The sequence below is a fragment of the Bos javanicus genome, chromosome 9 (genome assembly GCF_032452875.1).
Source record: "Bos javanicus breed banteng chromosome 9, ARS-OSU_banteng_1.0, whole genome shotgun sequence".
NCBI lineage: Eukaryota > Metazoa > Chordata > Mammalia > Artiodactyla > Bovidae > Bos > Bos javanicus.
Genome location: NC_083876.1, coordinates 49,904,177 through 49,922,591, shown reverse-complemented (window position 1 = coordinate 49,922,591; position 18,415 = coordinate 49,904,177). Strand labels below are relative to the sequence as shown.

The window sequence follows — 18,415 nt, the reverse complement described above, 5'->3', positions numbered from 1 at the left end:
AGGGGAGCAGACCATCTGTGAGGCCCAGCACTTCTGTAAGAGACCCAGGTATCTCTTTATATCCCTGGGGCACAGCTTTTGATCATTTTATTCCAAGTTACCCCTCTTCAGGGTAGCCAGGAGCTAGACATACAGAGAGGACAGAGGCACGCGGGCTTTCCTCCTCCACCCTCACAGGTCAAGCATGCTACCTTCCTGGAGGAATCTGACAGTCTAGGGCCTAATCTGAACCCTGTCACTTTCTAACTGTGTGACTTCAAGTAGTCACCAACCTCTCTGAGCCTCATTTTTCCCACCCGTGGTTTCCCCATTGGTGAAGTGGGAGAATGATACTCTCTATCATCGCACTCATGGGGGTTTAATACAATGAAGCACCCAAACATTGCTTAAAGCAGAGTAGGCTCTTGTCAAAAGTTCTTTCTTTTCCTTAGGCCTGAGGCATGAACAAGTCTTCCTCCCTCTTTCCCCATTTCCTGCTCTCTCCAATTTCCCCTACCTGTATTTATTTCATTTCACTTCTGAGGATCAGAATGTTAAAAATAAATGCAGAGGGGATTGGGGGTGGGTGAGTGTGGGACGCGAGGTAAGTGAAAGCCTTGCTTCCTTCCAGGTGGCATGCAGGAGGGAGTGTCATGGTAACAGGTAGAAGAGTCCCAGTGTCTTTGGGGCATGTCCCATCGTTTGTCCTTTGTGGACTGGAAGCTGCGACTCTCCTTCCCAGGGCACCTAGGGCCTCTGACCAGACACTGCCCTGAGCACTGGATCTAGTGGGCTTTCAAAGGTTCTGTAGAGGGAACCCCCATATTATACTCTGGGGCCAATCTAGTTAACTGGGAAATTTGATGTCTGGTGGAACAATTGCTGCACCTTACACATTTAGCCCATCACTTGTGTTAAGAGGTACAGGCTCAACTCTAATGAGATGCTAGACTTATCACTAGATTGCAGTAATCCTCTCCCCAAATCCACTTCTGGGGGGTTTGAGGAAAGCAGGCTGACACTAAACATGGAATTTGTTCCCTCGTAGCATCTTGGACTCATAGGACTGTACCAGGTTCCTCTTTAAAGTGCCTGATGGTTTTCCTACTCAATCTCAATTTCTGTTTAGCAATCAACATTAATATTTCTGGTGGGTGGGCTGTACACTGATGCTTCTTTATTCCCCAAGCTCTTTTATTGGAATATATTACTCTGTGCAGTTTAACAAGCTGTGCTAGGCTAGGAGTCAAGCAATCCTGACCTTGTAACTATCTTGTCATAGCCACGAGGCAATAGATGAGGGCATGTCTGCTCTGCAAAAGGCCGATTCAAAGGTGACATAAAACAGAGGTGGTTGAAACTGGAGCTGATTATACAGAGTGAAGTAAGCCAGAAAGAAAAACACCAATACAGTATACTAACACATATATATGGAATTTAGAAAGATGGTAATGATAACCCTGTATGCGAGACAGCAAAAGAGACACAGATGTATAGAACAGTCTTTTGGACTCTGTGGGAAAGGGAGGGAGGGGATGATTTGGGAGAATGGCATTGTAACATGTATACTATCATGTAAGAAATGAATCGCCAGTCCAGGTTTGATGCAGGATACAGGATGCTTGGGGCTGGTGCACTGGGATGACCCAGAGGGATGGTATGGGGAGGGAGGTGGGAGGGGAGTTCAGGATTGGGAACATGTGTACACCCGTGGTGGATTCATGTTGATGTATGGCAAAACCAATACAATATTGTAAAGTAATTAGCCTCTAATTAAAATAAATTAAAAAAAAAACGGATGTCATGATCCAAATGAAAAACAAATAGTGGGCTCCCCATCCTGTCATGCCAGTTAGGTTGTACCCTCTTTCCACATCTCTACCCAGAAATTATATTAGGAAACAGGTTAAATAGAAAATGCAACATTAGAAAAATTAGAAAACATTCATTGAAAACACCTGGCCCCCACATTTGTACTGAGCTAAGTTCTGTGAAATTTCTGTGCATACAGGAAATAAAGACAATTGCACGTTTATGCCTGTTTCTTTTAGTAGTAGCTTCAGGGGCCTTTTAATAAGATTCCACTACAAATAAAGATATAAAACTTTGGGGCAAAACCTTGCTAAGAAGTTTAAGAGAGTGCGTTTCTCTCTCATTGCTAAAGAAAGAACTTTTAGAAAGAATTTCTCAAGGACTCTGAGAAGCTCTGGGCTGATGTGCAAAAGCCCACATTCCCTTCTCCCCGCTCTCTGCGGTTCCCTGACAGCTACTAACTTCCTAAGGGCATGGGCAGAGTTCTGACAACCTTGCACGCGCCATGTGACAGATGAGTAATGCAAGGTTAACCAAGAGACCAGAGGCGCAAACACGGTGTGGGCTGAGGGGCCGAGGGCATCAACTTGGGTGAGGAACTCTGGCTTTTTTAGTTTAAAAAAGGCATCCTGCACCCCTGATTAGGGAAGCATAACCCAGCGATGCATGCCTTGCCTTCGCGGTTCTGATTCAGCATTTTTCCTCTCGGAAATACGCCGGATGCGTGAGCTCCGCGCGCTCCAGCTTTCTGAGCTGCGGCTGCTGCTTCTCTGAAAGCCATTCTGCCTTTCTTTTCCCATCTGTGTATCCATTTCCTTTGTTGTGTATGAAACCCACTGGCCACCCGCCCTTCTCCGCTCTGTCCCGCCGGCGCCTCCGCAGAAGCCCACTCTATACCTTGAGGGTGGAGAGAAAATGCTCAGTGCAATGCGACACCTGTCGGTCAACCCGCCCCCGGGAGGAGCGGCGGGTGGAGGCCGGCCTTTCGGTCCCCCGCGCGGGCTCCGAGCCCCCCGGCCGGCCCAGTGCTGCCGCCCCGGCCGTGGAGCTCCGGCCCTGCGGAAACCTGAGTGCTCTCTGTCCTCCCCTCGAACGCCCTTCTTCTCTGCGAGACTGGAGTCCTACCAGACAAGCTCTGGTGGCCAGACCGCGCGCAGCTGCTTCCAGCTGCGGAGAGGTGGGGAGGAGAGGGAGGTTCTGGAACCCAGAGCATGGTCTAAAACAGGTAGGGAGCCCACCCCGTCTCCATTTCTAAAGGGAGTGTCAGGATCAAGAAGCGGCCCGGAGTCCCAGAGGACCGGCTCACACTTGCCACTTAAAGTTGGCTTCATCCAATCAGAGCATCTTTATTGAGCGCCTGCTGTGTGCTTGGCGCCCGTCTAGGAGCTTGGGAGGCTGTAGCGAATAAAATATTAAAACATCTCTGCTCTCGCGGAGCTTGTGTTGTTATCAGTCACTCTGATAGTCACACAAGTTCCTGTGAACATTTCTGGATGTTTTCAGCTAAAGTGTGAAGGAACAGCAATCCGAGATTGTTTTTATTTCTACAAATGTTTGCTGATGTCCCAGGGGATTAAAGAGAAGGAAGGAGGGAGGGGAGGAGGAAAGAAGAAATTTACAATGTCTCCAAGGAGTTAGTCCCTTTTTAGGAACTTTGGCTTAACCAGTTTAAATCTCCAAAAAAGAGCCAAACAAAAACACCAAACCACCACCACCAACAAAAATAAAACCAACAACAAAGCAAACAAAACCAAACCACAAAAAGAACCGCTAGTAACTCAACTCAGAAAAACTGCTTGAGCTTCATGTTTTCTCTTTGAACAAATCTACTGACCTCAGTGGCTACTTAGAAAAGAAGCTGGCTTTTATAAAGCTGAGGCTGGACCACTTTTTGCCCAAGAGAGCCTCATGGGGTTCTGAAGACAGGCAGCCCCAAATCCATTCCAGTGTTGTCATTTACTATTAGGCATATATCCTTGGGCAGGTTCCTTAATGTCTCTAATCCTCAACTGCTCCTTCCTTAAAATGAGGATTCTGTCAATAATAGTTCCCTCCGCTGGATGCTGGAAGGCTTCATGGGGATGACATGTGCAAAAGCATTTAAACCAGACCTGGCTTGTGGTAAGTACTCCACAAGTGGTATGATGGGAGTTACAGCACCTTTTACAATCTTTCCTCCTTCTGTAATCTGAGTGGTCTGAATGATGTGATGAAATGTCATGTGTCTACACATTAAATTAGAAAAATCAGAAAAACTTGAAAGATTCAAGAAACTCAGAAATTCAACAGATCAGACTTTTAAAAAACACGTGTGGTGTCACTGATTATATTCCAGTTCTATTATTTTAGAACTGGAAGTGACCTTAGAGTTAGTGCTGTATGCAAAAAAAAAAAAAAAGTTTTGCCTTTAAATGAGTACATGCCTTAAAATCTCTCACAGAAAACCAAAGGAATGAAAATGAGAAAAAGAATTTAAAGAGAACTTTAAGAGAATTTAAAGTGGGAGACATAATGGCCAAGATTTTAGAAGGATGTGAGGATTGTTAGTAAGTATGATAAACAAGATTTCATCACAACATCTTTGAGAAGAAAGAAAAGAAACCAACCACCTGATCTATCTCTTAGGTTGGTTCTTACCTGTTATCAAAATGTCTATGGCAATACCCTTGTTGACAAGCATATTCTATTTCTCTGATAATATAAAAATGTAGTCCACTATGAGTTTGTAAACCTTACATTTTCTCCAAGTTAAATTCTTGAAGTTTATTTCTCTGTTCAACTTTTCTATTCCTGACAAGATTTTGAGTCTTTTCCATGTAAACTCAAGGGTAGCTTGTCTTATAGTTCTTACCTGGAAGCATCTCTCTTAAAAAAAACAGGGGCCTCTGCAATAATATTTGCCATTCCAATTCTTTGTTACCAGTGATTGATAATGATGATGACAATCAAATTCTATCTGATTGTGTACTCTAAATGAGGGATGAATAAATCTTTTTGTTGTTGCCATATTGTAAAAGTGAAGAAACCATTTTAAAAAAATAGCCCAATATGTTGCATTGTGTTTTACTTGGCATTGGTAGCTAAAAGGCCTGTGTGAGAGACCACTATTCAGGAAAACATCACCATATGATATTTAATCACACCTTTGTTTATGTTTGACAGTTCCATAGATGTTGATGGTGGATATGTGACCTTATCTAACATTATGGTGGCACTTTTATATATACTTTGAAAAGTATCATTACATATATTATTTATTTTTGTAACAATGCTGGAAGGTGCACAGAATAAGTGTTACCCATTTTGCTAATAAAGAAAGTGAGCTTAAAGTTAAATAGACAATAAGCAGTGAAGTAGAATAGAATCCCATGTGGTTGTTACCCTAAGTGTGAGTTCTTTTGATGGTATTACTTCCTTTAAAGAGCAGGAAGGGAGCTGGGATTCAGAGTTAAAACCTGGCCCCTGGATATTACTGCCTTTTTTTCTAAGCTGGAAACTGAACTGGTGGTTAGTGTAGGAGCTGCTGCTGACCTGATTTTGTGCTACTGTTTTTTGTCCCAGAAGGACACAGACTTCTGACTATGCTTATCATCTGGTTCAGAAATTTTTGGTGTGGTCTATTGATTCTGGTCTTGTAAAAAAAATAAAAGAAATGAATAAGATGATAGACCATACATGCTGATGCAAATGAGGTTCACTTTACTCCACACGTGTATGCATGAATTGCAAGGGCACACAAAGGGTCCTGGGGTCTTTTCCTCCACATTAAGGGACTATTCATAGACCTAGTGTGGCTTTCCTCTGAGGACCCTGGCCTGGGCTGGGATGTCTCTTCTCTCCTAGATCCACCTGCTGTTAACTTGGTCTTTGACTTTACACTTACTTGAGCACAGCTTCTGAGACGTGAGTCGTAATCATCCACTCCTATAGAAGGATCTGCCTCCCTCCAAAGCCTTGACAGTGTTCTGGATGGTGCTATCGAGGAGTGCTGTCTCCCAACTGAACGTACTGTGTTCGTATTCACTCTTGGGGTTGAGTTCCTAGTGAGTTGTGACGGTAGGAGGGATTTTAAAGTCCCATTAGATGGAAGAATTCTTTCCTGTTAGGAATCTAACAGATGCCCATTTAGACTGTGAGATTTAAAAACATTTCTCAGATGGCTGCATCTCAGGATGTTGCTGTTTTTGTTCCCACTAACAGGAACATTGCAAAAACACCAATGAGATATCGCAGTGTTTCTGAAAGTGTGTTCTGTAGAACTCTACTGCCATGAGATGATCTATAAACAAAGGATTCTATGATTATGAGAGGTTGGTTGGTTGGTTTCAGATCTTTTACTTCTCTTTAGAACCACTTCCTTGCAATGATGTCATCATGGACAGAGCATATTTTATCACCTCTTGATTTTGGGCTTGGTTGTGTGAACTTGCTTTGTCCCGTTGAATGTAGATTAGAGAGATACTGTGATGATCCTCAGACTGGGACTTAAGAAATACTTTTTCACTATGTCATGTGAACCTCTGCTATTGCCTGAGGAGAAGGCTGGTGGGCTGAGGAGAGCAAGAGGAGCATGGAATACCAGCTCCATAGACCTGCAACTTGAATCAGAGCTGTTTCAGTCAAACTGCTGGTCTGTGAGCACAAACAATGGTTGTTTTAAGCCACTGAATTTAGAATGGCTCATCCAGAATTATTGTGGAAATAGATAACTGTTATATTGGTCAAAAGAGTTTGAGGCATATTGTATGTTATGTAATTCCCTCACTCCTTCTTTCAGAGTCATAATGCACAGTGATAGATTAAAGGCTCTGAGACGGACTGCATTAACCCATGTCTTCCCAAACTCATTTTATTTTTGTATAAATAAATAAAATGGCTTCCCAGGGGGTGCAGTGGTAAAAAATTCACCTGCCAGTGCAGAAGACACAAAGGATGCGGGTTTGGTGCCTGGATTGGGACGATCCCATGGAGGAGGGCATGGCAACCCACTCCAGGATTCTTGCCTGGGAAATTCCACAGACAGAGCAGCTTGTTGGGCTACAGTCATGGGGTTGCAAAGAGTTGGACATGATTGAGCACAAAGGAGAGTCCTAATTAATATCCTATACAACAGTTGTCCCCAACCTTTTTGGCACCAAGGGCTGGTTTTGTGGAAAACAAGTTTTCCATGGGCGAGGGCAGGGGGATGGTTTCGGGATGATTCAAGTGCGTTACATTTATTGTGCCCTTTATTTCTGTTATAATTACATCAGCTCCACCTCAGATCATCAGGCATTAGATCCTGGAGGTTGGGGATCCCTGCTATAGTACGTACACTTTGGAATTCTTTTAAGTTATTCAGGGCAGTTTGTGTAAATCCTAGACTTGCTATAAACCTGAAATGAACTCTTAGAACAGTTGGCAATGACTTTTAAGCCTTACCAACCAATTGGACTCTGTCAAACTTTGCTTACTTATTTATTTTTATGTATTATTTTTGTGTGTGTGTAAATGAGAGTTTACTGACAAAGACAAAGCCAAGCTTCCCCTCCCCCCCACCCTCCCCCAGAACAGATCCTAACAACAAAAGAATGATAAGTATTTTTAGGGCAACACTTAGCCCCCTCCTCCTTCTCTCCAGTCCCAAGGTTCGCAACGCAGACACACGAAAAAGCTCGGGTGAGGACAGACACTCAGCCAATCTCTGCCAGCAAGAGTTCTGGGTGGGTGTGTGCATTTCCCGTGCCCTTTGTGAGACACCGGCTGACGTTACAGAGACAGGCTGCGGTGGCGAATAGAGGACTTCAGGGCAACCTCTACTCATCCCCCAGTTCGGCCAAGCTCGAAATGGGCCCCCAGGGACACTGCGGTGCAGGCAACAGGCTCTGTCTCTTCAGGAGAGAGGTCCTTTCGGTGGAGCAGAATCCCTCCCCAGCTGCTCAGAGGCAAACCGGGAGGGAGCTTCTCCAAGGAGCGAAGGGCTGGCAGACCAGCTCTGTCGGGTCAGCTGAATAGTCCAGCTGTTGCCCATGACTGCCGGGGAGGCTGAGAGACGCCGGGTTTCAGAGGCGGAGGGACACTTCTTGGTACCACACTGTCTGCTTACCCTGCCACGAGCTCTGCTGCATGGAACTGCGGTTTGCTTTGAGGCGAGAACACCGCGTTTGTAGTGGGGACCTTCTTCACTGCTGTATCCCACTGACTCCACGAGCAGTCTCCCAACCACGGAGCTTCACCCACCTGCTTTTCTACCCTGCCTGTCACCAAGCTACCCACCTCCCACCCACCATCCTGTGCCACTTCGTGTTCTCCACGTGCCTGAGGGGTTCCTGTCCTGCACCCAGGAATTCTTCTCGTGGAGTCTCAAGGCTTAAGAGACTGCTCTTGGGACCTGCTCCCCGTAGCTTTGTAAGTGGTATGAGGCAGGGTTATTTCACTTGCAACACGGTTGTGGGGTAGTTTCTGCTGTTTTCTAAGATTCCTCCTTTTGGACTCACTTTCAGGTCCGAGTCCTGCATGAGGCCTAGGACCCGGCCACCTCTGATGAGAGCAGGGGCATCTGAGAAGCAGTCTCGGTCATGGACCCTGAGTCCCCAGTGTCGGGAAGCAGCAGTTAACCACAGGTGAAACTGCGGACACTGCTGAACAGACTGGTGTTCCGGGCACGAAGCACTCTTCCACAGACCACACCCAATGTGCCTAGTCGGGGAAGGGGTTCTCACATTTCCCGATCTTTTGAGAGATGAAAATGGCCCTCTGAAGTGATCTCAACTGCCTGGGAGCCTAAGCAACACAAGTATCTAGCGGACCGGAGAGCTGAAGGATGACTGTGTGGCACCAGAAGCTCACTTCATCCCCGCATCCACCCTGCTGCCCTCCAGCACTGAGGCTCCGGGAGCAAATTTGCTACTCCTTCATTCTGGCATCAGGGTTTACCTTCAAGTCCCTGGACAGAGGCTCTGCTGCCACCGGATGCCAGTGAATGGAGCGCCAGAATCTGCGTGGAGTGTGAGGAGAGCCATAAGGGAGCAGGACCGGAAAGGTAAGAGAAAGGCATTGAGGAAGGAAAGTCAATGAGAGGGTCCTGCGGTGAGAACAACATTGGGATTTGGAGACCCAGCCCCCCACCTCTGCTACCTAATAGTCAACAGTCCTCAGGCAGTAACATCCTGTTTGTCTTTTATCTTTTTCTTTTTTTAGAAAAACAAGGTTGGATGAGTTATTATGTGAAGTAAGTCAGTTTCAACTCTAAAACCAAGATTTTAGATGTGAATTGGACCTGGGATTAAACTAAATCCAGAGTGGGAGATGTAGGGAGGGCGTTTTGATTCCTGTTTCCCGTCTCTACTGAAATTCTTTCATCAGTGTTACTCACGGATTCGATCTGTGGAAAGGAATGTAGTTAAGTTCTCATTCCTCGAAGCCTCCGGACTGTCAAGGCCCATTCCCCACACCCTCCAGCACCATTCAAGGAAGACCACTATTCCTAGCTGCAGAGCATCAAAGGAGATGAGAATACAGGGCAGGAGGAATCACAGGAAAAGGAGTTTAGAGAGGAAAAAAGTGATCAGGAACAAGGCTGCTACAGGGTGGCAAGAAACTGCATCTCTTCCCTCCAGACTGCGTGGTTGCTTTAACACTTCTCTCAATCACACACTATTCCCTAAATTTCTCATATGTACAAAAATATAAAACAATAAAGTGCAGTTTACATTTCAGTGACACTTTTCCTTGCTTTAGTATTTTTTTTGTCTTTTTCTGCTTTTGAAATGAACTCTTGATTACAGAATATCAAAGTACACTCAAAACTGCCAGCCACTGTAAGCGCAGCATGGAGAAGCCAAGTAAGGACAGATAGCAGCAGGTGGCACGAGGTGGGAAATGATTGAAGCAGTGGTTACAGACGTTCACAGGAAGCTAAAACTATCCAACAGGCAGTGCTCTAACGTTAGCACAGGTTAAACTAGTCACTACCTTGGCGGGTGGCCTCAGTGTGTTCAGGTTCAGATTCTACGTGGCAATAACAATTTATTTCAGTTAAGAGTTCTTGGCCTGCACCGATCATAGGGTAGCCGGAGGGCACCGGACCAGTCTATTAGTTTTTCAAAATGCTGTTGTAGACCTGATAGATGTACTGGGAGACCTCGGGAGGTCTCCACTTCAGCAACACTGTGTAATTGGGGTTTCCTGGCTGGATACGTAGCTCGGCCAAAATCCAAATGCCATTAGTGAGCTTCAGGGATTGGTACAACATGTCCTGCCCTTCTACATTTCTCTTGGCAATAGTATAAACGTTGTTTCGCAACTTGCTGGGAACAGTGTCAATATTTAAATGACATTCCTTAATCTGAAACTGAAGTTTATTTTCAATGGGAATATCCTTCCATGTTGCAAGGAAGACCTGGAGCTCCATTTTGCCATCTTGTGCAAAAAGCACGTTGAGTGGGATGAGGCAGCTGAAGTAGATGACATCAGTCTTGTTTTTCACAGCCACCTGCCGGTTGTTCAAAGGCTCCATCTTCATGACTGGGCCCAAGGTGTTGAGAGGCAGGGAGACATCAATGCTCTGGTTTGGTGTCAGTGGTGTATGGATGGCCAGAGGAATGCTGGGGATGACACCAAAGCTATTCTGTTTCAGTTAAACTGAATTGCAGAGTCTGTCATGTGCTGCAGAGCTTTGTTGGTGAAGTTCATTTCCTTATAGATGTGCCCTTGGGAGTGAGTAAATGTTCCTGAAATCTCCAGGCCTTTAGCCTTTACCGCAGGCAGCCACACAGCCTTAGAAGCCACGTATCCACCAAGTGCCATGCCTATCCCTGTGGAAAGTTCAAATAGGTCATTCAGACCACTGCTGACCACAGCAGGAATAGGGAAAGGAGCAAAGGTTGCAGGCACTGATGATGGGATGAAGGACTGTCCCACCAGACTATCTAGTCTTCCCCCCAAGAGATCCACTGCTCCCATCTGCATGGAAGATACCTGTGGCACATTGACTGGGGGACCAAGGTCAAGGTTTAAAAGATGCCCCAGAGGGTCACCCTGGGAGGGGATAACCTGAGGCTGTCCTGGGTTGGTGGCAGTGGTGCCATCGGGGCTGTCACCTGCATCAGTGCTCTTGTGATGCATTGCCGTGTTTGAGATGGATTCCGTGACTTCCTTCCACAAGAGCATTGGGTGGCTTATGGTACACTGAGGCCAAAGAACCAATGTGGCAGATTAGCTCATCCAATAGAGTTGGCTTAATAAGATCTGTCTCCTCAGAAATCAGTGACTTTTCAGACAAGACTACTTCTTTAGCTGTGACAGGATCAGTTGAGAGAAGGCTCCAATAAATATAGTCCTGGTCTCGAAGGTCAAGATTATCAGAATCCTATGTTGCCAAATTCAAGACCTGCTTACCAGCTCCTGTGTTTCTGATGGTTTCTTGAGAAACAGCTTCACTATGGCAGTGAGCAGACTGAGCTGCACTTGGGTGCTTTCATCATGAAAACCCTCCAGGAAGCTCTCTAGTAACTCATCTGCATTGTCAATTCTTTCAGCACATTCTCCCACAATCCAAATCATAGCTTCTCAAGCATCTGGCTCATCCAGTGACTCTTAAGTTCTCACACAGTGTGGCGACGATACTTTCATATTTGTTGGAGTATTTGTGGAAGATGTCCCTGATGACGACAGTTGCCTCTTGGACCACATAATCTACTTTGGTTTGGATGAGATCAAGCAACGTGCTCACACAGCGCTCTGCAGATTGCTCCACCTTAATGGCACACCACCCAATGGCTCGCACAGCTTTGCACACAAAATCAACATCCACCTCTGTGGCATATTCTATCAGTTCAGCCAGAACCTGAGTAATGTTGGCTTGGGATGCCAAACGAATCATGATGTCCAATTTCTCTAGTTTCACATAGATGGGATCATTGTACTTCACAAAGAAAACTTTTATTTCCTGCTTCAAGATTTCAGGCCTTTTCTGGACAATTAGGTTGATGTTCCTCAGGCGTATTGCACCTCTGGCTCCCCAGACAGCCAAGTGACAAGTGGAGGGGCCAACTTCTTCAGCAGCGTATTGTAGTAGTCAGAGTCCTTGGGTAGAAACTCTAGAAATTTCACTAGGACTTTTACTGCTAAAGCACCACTGCTGAGTTGGCATGAGATAACCAGGGAGTTATCCGCTCACAGATGTTCTGAGCCTCCCGGTCATCTTTAGGATTGTAATTAAACAGGCAGTCCAGGGTGAAAATCTGGCCCCATTCAGTGCACTCATTCAGGGCTGTCAGTAGCTTATTAATATTCTGTGGATATAGATCGAGTAAGTTGATGTTCGGGTGAGATTCACTGATTTCAGATAATGCTGCTACAGCATTAGCTACCATCATTGGATTTGAATCTGCTATGTGATCCCACAGAGAATCCAGAAATTCCTGATCTTCCATCATCTGGGCATTGATGTTATGGAGTTTTGCCACACAGACTGCTGCTGTCTTCTGGACGTAGGGATCATCATCCTTTAAGCACTTGCAGAGGGGCTCACAGAGATATTCTGTAATCTTGTTCATCCGGATGCACTGCATGGTTCTGACTGCCAAGGCTTGAGTCAGAGGATTGGGATCTTTACAGTCCTTCACAAAGCTGTTGACAGCCATGATGGCCATGTCTGGCTGACTCTTGGCATAGTTCATCAAGTAGAGATACACAAGCTTCTTCAGTTCCAGGTTGTCTGTCTGCATATAGTTCACTATATCTGGAAAGAGAGTGCTAACATCTTTCCCCACAGTCATAGCAGCGATCACTTTCTTCACAGCCCCCTTCCTCTTTTCTTTCTTTTCATTGTTGAGTTCAGCCTTTAATTCAAAGATTTCTCCCTTTTTATTGGTTGTGAAGTACTTGGAGTCAGTCATGGTTTTGGATCTTTGATGTGTACTGTAGGCAAGGACGGGCGTGGCAGCAGCAGCCAGAGAGCACAGCCCGAGCGGTGTTATAATGGTTTCCTGCACGTCACGACTCCTCCAGGTCTAAGCCCCTAAACTTTGCTTATTAATCAGTCCCCATTTGCCTTCTCATGGCTGCTGAATTTCACCTCAGTGACTTGTATTATATGGCTCCCAATTTCTAAATGATTAAAAATTATTCTCCACTGCTGATGCCAGCCCTATTTCAGAATGATTTTACAGTCAGTATAAGAACATTTATTTTAAAATAAATGACCAATGAATTAAATTGATCAATTTTAATTACTTTCATGGGTTCCCCCCCCAAACATTAGATATCTAATATTTGGTATTAAAATTACTATTAAGTTCATTCAGAAACCGTGTTGGTGCCAAAACCAAAAATGAACAACCAGAAATACTCATTACTTTCTCCTCAGTTTTGAGAAAGGTGGATGGAACACACACAGTAGAGCTATTTCCCAAGCTTTGTCACAATGCCGAGCACCAAAGAAGATACAGTGGTTCCAGGAAACAACTCCCTTTATTTTGGGTGACTATGAGTTGTTGATATCTTTTATATTCTTTAAGGGGCCTTGGCATATACATTCATTTCAAACACTCACAGGTGCTTATGTAAAAAACTAACCATTAGCAATGAGGTCAGTGCAACAATTTATATTTTTTCCTCCAAGTTTTTGAAGAATAATCATAGATTATCATGTATGCTGTCTTAGCAACTGTGAATCATTATGCTCTAGAATGTTTTAACATGAAAAATCAGTTGATTTTCCTTTCCTTGGGTGAACTTCCTTACATTACATTTGCACATAGCTGGTTAGTCTATGATAAGTTTTTTATTTTTTTTAAATTTACAATATTTATTGGTTTTGCCATATATCAAAATGAATCCGCCACAGGTATACATGTGTTACCCATCCTGAAGCCTCCTCCCTCCTCCCTCCACATACCATCCCTCTGGGTCATCCCAGTGCACCAGCCCCAAGCATCCAGTATCGTGCTTCGAAACTGGACCGGCGACTCATTTCATATATGATATTATACATGTTTCAATGCCATTCTCCCAAATCATCCCACCCTCTCCCTCTCCCACAGAGTCCAAAAGACTGTTCTATACATCAGTGTCTCTTTTGCTGTCTCATATACAGGGTTATTGTTACCATCTTTCTAAATTCCATATATATGCGTTAGTATACTGTATTGGTGTTTGTCTTTCTGGCTTACTTCACTCTGTATAATAGGTTCCAGTTTCATCCACCTCATTAGAACTGATTCAAATGTATTCTTTTTAATGGCTGAGTAATATTCCATTGTGTATATGTACCACTGCTTTCTTTATCCATTCATCTGCTGATGGACATCTAGGTTGCTTCCATGTCCTGGCTATTATAAACAGTGCTTCGATGAACATTGGGGTACACGTGTCTCTTTCCTTTCTGGTTTCCTCAGTGTGTATACCCAGCAGTGGGATTGCTGGATCATAAGGCAGTTCTATTTCCAGTTTTTTAAGGAATCTCCACACTGTTCTCCATAGTGGCTGTACTAGTTTGCATTCCCACCAACAGTGTAAGAGGGTTCCCTTTTCTCCACACCCTCTCCAACGTTTATTGCTTGTAGACTTTTGGATCGCAGCCATTCTGACTGGCGTGAAATGGTACCTCATAGTGGTTTTGATTTGCATTTCTCTGATAATGAGTGATGTTGAGCATCTTTTCATGTGTTTGTTAGCCATCTGTATGTCTTCTTTGGAGAAATGTCTATTTAGTTCTTTGGCCCATTTTTTGATTGGGTCATTTATTTTTCTGGAATTGAGCTGTAGGAGTTGCTTGTATATTTTTGAGATTAGTTGTTTGTCAGTTGCTTCATTTGCTATTATTTTCTCCCATTCTGAAGGCTGTCTTTTCACCTTGCTTATAGTTTCCTTTGTTGTGCAGAAGCTTTTAAGTTTAATTAGGTCCCATTTGTTTATTTTTGCTTTTATTTCCAATATTCTGGGAGGTGGGTCATAGAGGATCCTGCTGTGATATATGTCGGAGAGTGTTTTGCCTATGTTCTCCTCTAGGAGTTTTATAGTTTCTGGTCTTATGTTTAGATCTTTAATCCATTGTGAGTTTATTTTTGTGCATGGTGTTAGAAAGTGGTCTAGTTTCATTCTTTTACAAGTGGTTGACCAGTTTTCCCAGCACCACTTGTTAAAGAGATTGTCTTTAATCCATTGTATATTCTTGCCTTCTTTGTCAAAGATAAGATGTCCATATGTGCGTGGATTTATCTCTGGGCTTTCTATTTTGTTCCATTGATCTATATTTCTGTCTTTGTGCCAGTACCATACTGTCTTGATGACTGTGGCTTTGTAGTAGAGCCTGAAGTCAGGCAGGTTGATTCCTCCAGTTCCATTTTTCTTTCTCAAGATCGCTTTGGCTATTCGAGGTTTTTTGTATTTCCATAATAAATAGTTATCTGTTAAAGTGTTAGTAGAGCTTTTTTCCAGTGGCATTTAAATGGTATTTTTAGGAGCATGTTTAAAGACATCCATTTATATTTGACAAAGTGCTCAGAGACTTGAAGAAAGTAATGAGGGTAGAAAGACAGGTGACGAACTTGACAGTATTGACATATTCTGCTCAATAATCTCTCAATCATGTTTTGAGTGCAGTTGCCAAGCCTTGACAAATACTCTTGAAGATAGCATATGGTAAAATTGTAATTTTTCACCTTGAAGAAGTTATAGTTTTGTGCTTAAAGAGGGTTGTAATGAGCTAATTAATTTTCTTTTCTTGGGAAACCAAACTGGCTAAACAACTAACCTGAAAATTAACCAAGCAGCCAGTCAACCAACCAAAAAGTGAACCCACCTGCTACACACCAGTAATTATTCCAGGCATTGGGGGAACAAAGATGGACAAGATGTCATTCTGCCAATGAGGTGAGATATTTGCAATATTGTGGAGAAAATAAATAAATAATTGCAATATAGCATGAAATGGAGGTACAATAAATGTATTTCCAGATAGAAATAAAACATGTAAGTTCAGTATTCTTGAAGGAAGTCTACTTCAATGGGTATGTTCCTTTGAAGGACCAGGATTTTGACAGGTTAGTAAGGCAGAGAACACTCAGCCTAACTTTCATTCTTTGAAAAACCAAAAGGTGCTTTTGTTTGGATTTTAAGAATGACAACCACAATGACTCACTGTGGACCACCACCTTTAATTTTTGGAATGAGAACTACATACTGTGTACTAACCAGTTATCCTGAGCATAATTGTACATAATAATCCATGTATAAGTTAGAAGAAGATAGATGTTAATATCCAACTCTATCCTCAAGAACTTGTGAAAAACTTTGATGTAGCAAATTTAAGTAAATTGACTGGTTTAATCCAGTTGATATTTCTCCTGTTTCCTCAGGTTCAGTAACCCTCTGATATGTCTCCAGTGCCCCTGAGATAGAAATGCTAGGACCTTATTTTCAGTTTCAGCTAACTCACTTGCTGAAGTTTTACTGAATTCAGTGTTTGTAGGGATAAAAGCCTTCTAAAATGCTCTGAGAAGTACATGGTGCTTACAACTCAGGTAACTATATATCTTAATTTGCCTGGGACAGTTTCATTGATGACTTTGTCTCAGTATGATTAATAGTGTTTAATGCCAGCTTTGTGAGCCCCTGGGGCAGCCACCCATGTGTTCTACTTATACTTTGGGGAAGGAATGGGAGTGTTATGGTTGATTCCCTTTGTCTTCAAAATTAGGTATAAACTGGAAATAAAGCAGACATGTGGGTACATGATACTTCCTATGGAGTACCATTACTGCCTTCCTTGGGAGCAGTAGCTCAGAATTCTAAGGTTTTATCATTTATCATTTCATTTCCCCCTCAAATGAGCTTCACGAACACACACACACACACACACACACACACACACACACATTCTTTGACAGCACAGAAGAAAGCATGGCAAACCTTAAGGGAGGACTCTAATTAGACTTGGCAGTGGTGGTTAGTGGATTTGGAGGGTGAGTGGAGAAGAGGGTAGGGAAAAACTATCTCATGTATGCAAGGCAATCATTTGGGTGTGTCTTCTTAACACAAGTCACAATGTAAATGTTAATGCTATGAATCATAAATGTGCAAACTTACAGCTAGTCAAATAAAAATATACTAGCAGACATGCGCTCAATGGTAGTTAGCAGTCTGCATACCCAAAAGAATTCTTGCAAAGGGATCCAGCCCAATAAGTCCATCAGCAGCAGGAAGAACTCTCTCCCTCCAGACTTTGGGAGACAACTGGAGCTATCATTTTGCATGTACTCCACTGAGTAGCACCTCTCCAATCTCAGGTTTTTCATGAATCTGTTCTTAGGAAGAACAGAATTCTCAACTTCATTGCAGTAAGCTATAGTGAGTTCATTTTTAAGAGAATTTATGAAATATTTGAAGATCACATTTTTATATTTCCAACTTATTATTTTAGTAATTTATAAATGCTCTTCAATTTGGAATGTTTTTGTTGTTTAGTTGCTAAGTCGTGTCCTACTCGTTGCGACCCCATGATACAGATACTCAAAAAGTGGTTTAATTTATTCCACTTTCAGTAAAGAGTCACTTGAAAGCCAAAGGAGAGACTGAAGAAAACTCACTGGTTTACTATCTTCTTCTCAATCCTGGAAGATTTCATCTCTTCTTATTTCAAAGGTACACTGTATCCTTGTGTACTGAGCAAAAATAACTTTACTGTACAGTAAAAATGTCATAAGGTACTTGACAATTTCCAGATTACAAAACATGTTTATAGAAGAATTGATATTAAAGTTTAGAGGAGCATCTAAAACCAGTCTTAATAAATATAATCTTCAAAAAAAATTATAGGAGCAGCGTGAGAAGGAAGACAGTTCTAAACATGAATCTAGGTATGAATTGGAATCAAATCTAAGGATGTTTTTTACAAGTTGTGTGCTTTGTGTGCATTTAATGTTTCTGAGTCTCAACCTCATTGTGGATAAAATGTGGATGATAAAACTTGCCCTACCCACTTTACAAGGTAAACAAATATGATTAAATATAAGAAAGTGTTTTATCAAGTGGAAATACTTCACTTCCTTCAGTCTATTTGGAGGCATTATACTCCTGGAAGAAATAAAATACATCTACTTTCAAGGCTGAGCTTCTTAGTCTGTCTCTCTTTCCTTTAACAACTTCACTCCCTCTTTGCAGACTAAAGCCAAATAAGTTCAGGTCAATAAGAATTTATCAAGAATCTGTTGAAATATAGCTATGAAGGTGAGGTGGCCAGGGCTTCTAGTCAATGGACGCTTCAAAAATGCTGGTCTTTGTCAATTCTACACCACTGGTTCTTGCTGTTACCAGTGGCTGGAGTTGTTGGACACAGAGATAAGTAAGACATTGCTCCCGCCATAAAGAGCTCACAACCCAGTGAAGGGGACAGACACACACCTAGACTAGTTTGAATATATTGCAGTAAAGAGACAGTCACGGAGGAAAATGGAGGCTCTGAGCTAAGTCTGACTCTCATCAGGTAAGTTTAAACAGGTACTTTAAGTGCGAAGGATATGACATGTGTCAGAAAACACCTGTAACAATCATTATGGCAGATTTTTCAGGACTTACAGTTGGGACAGAAATTACAACTCCTTGCTTGTAGTGTAAAAATAACAAGAGTAAGTTTTGTTGT

At 43.0% G+C, this 18,415-nt stretch overlaps 1 protein-coding gene, 1 long non-coding RNA gene and 1 pseudogene across 3 annotated transcripts in view; 1 reads left to right on the top strand and 2 right to left on the bottom strand.

The window, feature by feature from the left end:
* The window catches only part of MCHR2 (melanin concentrating hormone receptor 2), a 38,811-nt gene extending 36,239 nt beyond the window's left edge, over window positions 1–2,572 (bottom strand). Inside the window, 1 exon segment of the mRNA XM_061428630.1 lies at window positions 2,467–2,572. Coding sequence (XP_061284614.1) covers window positions 2,467–2,572 — 106 coding nt within the window.
* A 5,584-nt stretch (window positions 2,573–8,156) lies between these two features.
* Window positions 8,157–9,494, top strand: LOC133253918 (uncharacterized). 2 transcript variants are annotated; one of them, XR_009738496.1, is made up of 3 exons: window positions 8,157–8,178; window positions 8,274–8,812; window positions 8,971–9,494. It is a non-coding gene; the product is annotated as an uncharacterized LOC133253918 (long non-coding RNA). The 2 variants fall into 2 exon arrangements; XR_009738497.1 differs by having other exon boundaries at window positions 8,274–9,494.
* A 111-nt stretch (window positions 9,495–9,605) lies between these two features.
* On the bottom strand, window positions 9,606–12,849 carry LOC133253917 (AP-2 complex subunit beta-like; annotated as a pseudogene).
* Window positions 12,850–18,415: the final 5,566 nt, after the last annotated feature.